At 47.4% G+C, this 4,952-nt stretch overlaps 1 protein-coding gene across 1 annotated transcript; it reads left to right on the top strand.

Annotated features, from left to right (window-relative positions):
* Positions 1 to 552: 552 nt before the first annotated feature.
* On the top strand, positions 553 to 2,318 carry LOC104614487 (alkylated DNA repair protein alkB homolog 8-like). Its single transcript, XM_010297121.1, has 2 exons — positions 553 to 723; positions 1,749 to 2,318. Exons 1-2 carry the CDS (start codon positions 553 to 555, stop codon positions 2,316 to 2,318), a joined length of 741 nt encoding a protein of 246 aa, XP_010295423.1.
* The last annotated feature ends 2,634 nt before the right edge of the window (positions 2,319 to 4,952 follow it).

Here is a 4,952-nt window from a genome sequence, read left to right as displayed (position 1 = left end):
GGTTGGTCAAGCAGGACCTGCCTTTCATGAACCTGTGCTGGCTGTGCCTGATCCCATGCTTCACTTACGCCACCAAAGTCACCAGATTGTCATTTACACTTGCAGATTCAGCTTTTGTGAGTTCAGTATTTGACTGCTTCAAATGTTGTCAGGTTACAAATGGCAACTGAAAGGAAAAGAAAATACTGAGGTTGAGTTACGTGGCTTCTCCTGTTGCTGGTTTCAAGGTATGTTAAGAGCTGGTTTGGAGGAAAATTAGGTTGAAACCTGTTCTGTTATAAGCTGGTTCAAAATCAGGGTGCTATAATGAGCTGTCTAATAGCCAGTCTGCCATCTTTGTTTTAAGTAAGCATCAGGGTTTTTTTTTCTTTTTATCTATACCTGGGAACCATATTTTCCTCTTACTTAAGGCTATTTTCTCACACTTGCTCTCATTTTTATTTTAAGCTGAAATGTGTTACCTCAGTAGGAGACTGTGATGACTCTATTACTGTAAGCATCAAGTGAAAAATCATTTTCCAGTCATGTAGTTATCCTCTTATGAAAAGCTTAATGAAACACTTTCTGTTACAGGTTGGCTGTGATCGCAGCAAAAACCTGGTGGATATTTGTGGAGAAAAAAATTTCCAGGCTTTTGTCGGTGATGCCCTGTCGGTGCCAATGCGCAGTGGTTCCTGTGACGCCTGCATCTCTATTGCTGTAATCCACCATTTCTCAACAGCGGTAAGTCGCCCCTCTCTGTGCTCCACTGCGCTGTCGTATTGCTGTGCAGAGCTACTGATGTGGTAGAAGACCTGCTAGTGTGGGCTTGTGGAAGCAAAAGGAAAAAACAACATGGGGGGAGATCGAAGGTTTGCACTTGGTGTAAGCAGTTGTCGGAGCAGAGTTAAGCTGTTCTGCTGCTGCTTAGACTTTCTCTTCATGTTCTCCCTCTGCTTGTCAGGTGCCCTTGCTCCTACTGGCACTTTGATCCAGGTGTTTGTGTTTCATTTTCGTCTGCTTGCAATTAGTGACATTAGAGAAGGGGGCTCTGCTCTGGGAGTCAAGAGATACCTTACTTCCCCGCTTAGATCTTCAGCAGATCTCATGTGGTTTTTTCCCCCCTCTGTGTGTTCATTGTCCACCTGCAACGAACAGCAGGGACACTACTCACTAGTCTGCCCTATCTCTGGGCTGTGTAAGCTTCTCCTGGCAGCAACTGTGCAACTGCAACAAGTTTTTAGACCATGGAGCTGTAATCTGTGGTGGGGCCCAGTGGTTTCTCTGTACCGGAAATACAGCAAATGTTTCCAAATGGGATATAAAAAAGTAGGAAGACGTCTGTTTTGGAACAGGCTGACGTGTCTTTGGGTGGTCAGAGGACCTGTGTTTAAGCTGTAAGTCTGACCCTTCAGCTGCAGATTGGGGTGTGTATCATCAGGTGTGGTGGATCTGAATCTGGGATTTTAGATATTGAACAACCTTCTTGAAGAAGCGTGTGTCATTTCCAGCTGGGCTGATGTGTCCAAGAAGTCCTGCTCAGCATAGCACTGTTTTTTCCAATGGAAAGAGAATTGTGTTCAGGAAAATGTCTTGGCTTGCGCATGGTGATGGGCTATATTATAAATGAAAATGGATAATGGAAAAAATTCCTCTGATTTTTATAGTATCTTCTGGGGGGGGAGGGGCAGTAAGGAGGGATTCCTGCCATTCCATACTCCTGTCTCTCTGTTTATGTGCTAGCTTCACACTTTGCTTTTCCTTTATAGGAGAGGAGACTGGCTTCTATCCGTGAACTAGCCCGGCTTCTAAGACCTGGTGGAATGGCTCTCATTTATGTCTGGGCAATGGAACAAGAATACAAAAACCAGAAGTCTAAATACCTTAAGGGAAAGAATGGTAGTAAAGGCAAGGAGGAGGAAATCAATACTGGCACAGCCCACAGACCGCTTAGCGATCAAACGCTTGATAGCAGCAGCCAAGACTCAGCATGTTCTGACCAACTCTTTAATGACTCGGAGGATGAAGGCTGTGATGCAAAGCCAGTCGCGGCCTCCAGACTGCCTGTTCACACTAACCGAACATCCTTTCACTCTCAAGATTTGCTGGTTCCCTGGCACCTGAAAGGTGGCTCTAAAAAGAAAGGAGAAAGTGTTGATACAGTGTCATTTCCAGCTGGCTCTAAGGAGTTGCAAGAGCTCAGTCCTGTTTTCCACCGTTACTACCATGTGTTCTGTGAAGGGGAGCTGGAAGCAGCATGCAGATCCCTGGATTGTGTGAGAGTTCAAAAGAGTTACTATGATCAGGGAAACTGGTGTGTCGTTCTAGAAAAGCTGTAGCCTGTGATGTTTTGTTTGTTTGTTTTTTTACAGCATTAAAGGTATTTTTGATGCAGGCTGTAGCTATTACCTCTTTTAAAATAGCAGAATAAATATTTTATTGAGTTACTAACAGTAACTAGCACTGTGTGCGTGTGTTACCAAAATAATGACCAAACTCAGATACTACTTCTGCAGTGTGTTTATTTTACTTTGGTGAATTACAGTGAGGAGGAAGTGGGAAAATACTGGCCATGGAAATCAGTAAGGCCATTGTTGAGCTTTTAAAGGCAAAGGGCTCGAGTCTCCCTTCTCTTACACCAGTTTATGGTGGTGTAGCCACAGTGGCCCTCCCTACAGCCCACAGCTAGTTGGAATGGAGCTCTGGGCAGAAAAGGTAAAGCTGTTTGCTGTATAAAACTGTGGGTCAGGGAGGAGGGAGTGAATGGCATGTGAAGCAGTGTAGCTGAAGAGCCGAAACATTGCCTGAAGTTCAGGAGAGCGTCCTGCCTGTTTTGGTGTCTGTCAGGGGTCAGAGGTCTCTTTGAGCCTGGAATTTACTCTCTGGGTCATGGTACTAATGATTTCCTCAAGGGGAACTGGAAAGCCAGTGGGATAGCACAGCCCTTTCTCTGTTCCTTGACCCTCAAGCACCCACAATTCATGTTGTCACTCCCCAGATTTCTCTAGCTCTTCATTGTAGTGTTGTTTGAAAGCTCCTCTGAGGTGTGAGGTTGCCCAGCTCTGCTAAATGCTTGCTTTGCTGGAAGCACAGGGCTCTGGGCCTCTGGTGTGGTGCCAGCTCGCATGCTCCTGGAAAAAAAATGAGAAAAAGATCAAAGTGAAGGCAATATTGGTGCAAATTTTCTGCAGGGTAGTTTCAATACCTAAATGTTGGCAATGGAACAAGTTTTATTTATTGTACTTCAGCAGAACAAAGAACTGCAGTAGAGGGGAACTGATGCTGGGCTGGCTGACTCACAGCAGCCATTGCCTGCAATGACTAGCACAATTTATTTAACACAGCTCTATGTGCTATCAAAGGAGCGTGCCACATGCAATGAATTTCCAGAATTAAAATGTAATGGACTGGATTTTGCAGGGTGAGTGGCTACTGGTGCTCCTGAAAACCAGTACTGCTAGGCCATGCCCCCATTGCCCTTTTCATTGATTCACTGCCTCTAGTTGTAGCAAGATCTATATTACAGGCAGGTCATTGCTGCAGTAATTAACGGCATCTAAACTGAGGTGCCCATCCAGAATCACGGGGACTTGGAGGACAGCTATGTGCCCTTGGCCTATTCCTGCCTGCCTCAGACTGGCAGGTTTGCAGACTTGTAGAAGAGTCGCTGTGCTGGCAGCCTGCTCCCAGTTGCCATTTCTCCCAGACTCTGCCATTTCCCCCCATCATATAATGAAGAAAATCTGAGGGGAATGACGATGATAAGAGAGGAGCTTGCTGCCACCACAATTCACGTGGCCTGTGCCTTGCTCACTACCTGCTTCGAAAGAGCCCTTGGGGAAAGAGATCTCATTCCGCAGCTGCACACGTTGTCCTTGTAGCAGCAGCTCTGTCCTAGCGGATTTCTTTTCTTCTGCTCCCAGCTGACGGGCCGTGAGCAGAGGGCAGCCCTGGGAAGACATGCAGGAGGGTGCTGTGCTGATAGTTGCCATGAGTAACCGGCAACACCGAGTAATACATATTCAAGCTAAGAAAACTTAAGGAAATGTGGCAAATCAGCTGTGAGACCTGGGTTGTTATTTTACTTTTATTTGGCATTATGTGCTGCTGAGAAACTTGCCTACCAGTTGTACACCCCTACGTGTTTTGCGGGAGTGCCCCAGAGTGCTCTCTCCCCTCTGGGGCAGTTCCCAGAAAGCTGCATTTCCCACTGGGTGCCGGCTTTCAGAAGGGCCCTACATGACACAGTTTTGCATCGAGGCCCCGAGCTGGTTTCAGTGCTGGGACGCCGTGTTTGGATACAGCAGCGCAGCCCCTTCCAGGGTGGGCTGTGGGACCCGAGCTAGCCCGGGCGGCTCCCCGGCGCAGTGCACGTGGCATCGGTGCGTCTCTGGGGACAGAGGGCAGGGCCAGCCTCTGCTGGGTGTCTGTGCAGGGGCTGACTTGCTACATCGGGCTGCTTATTGTTTCTGGTTACTACAGATTGCATTCACGTAGAAGGAAGTAGGAGGACTGCATTTCTTATGCTCTTTATCCGCATGGCCATTTTCCTGCTGGGCACACAGCAGCAGCTGCTCCATTTGCCAGTAGGTGCATTTCCCATAAGGATGTACAATGTGCTGGCAAGAAATGGAAGCACTGCTTGAAACGGTACAAAGTGCTTCTGTTCATTATCTTGACCTTGTGTGACAAATTAGGAATCGGGTCTGTGGTAGTGCTTGAGTACTCAACCTACCGTTGCTCTGACTGAGGAGAGCACAGAGGTGCTGCCTCCAAATTAACTGCTGGCTCTGAGCTGGGCGTGGGGTTAAGCGCTGTTCTAACCTTGGGCTCGAATGCAGCAAGTAGACATAAAGCCCTAACAGTAGAACGTGGACTTCATGTAACAGAGATCTGTTTTTCTTAGGCCTTGTGGGTCCCCCAGAGCTCCTCTGCTTCCCCGGCAGACGCAGCATTAGGCAGTGTCTGGTGTG

Source organism: Phaethon lepturus, unplaced genomic scaffold (genome assembly GCF_000687285.1).
Source record: "Phaethon lepturus isolate BGI_N335 unplaced genomic scaffold, ASM68728v1 scaffold4281, whole genome shotgun sequence".
In the NCBI taxonomy this organism is placed as follows: Eukaryota; Metazoa; Chordata; class Aves; order Phaethontiformes; family Phaethontidae; genus Phaethon; species Phaethon lepturus.
This window is presented reverse-complemented; position numbering and strand designations above follow the sequence as displayed.

Coding starts and splice junctions, on each gene's coding strand:
- LOC104614487 (XM_010297121.1), top strand. CDS start 553: ATGAAACACTTTCTGTTACAGGTTGGCTGTGATCGCAGCAAAAACCTG. Junction 724..1,748: donor TCCACCATTTCTCAACAGCG/GTAAGTCGCCCC, acceptor TTTCCTTTATAG/GAGAGGAGACTGGCTTCTAT.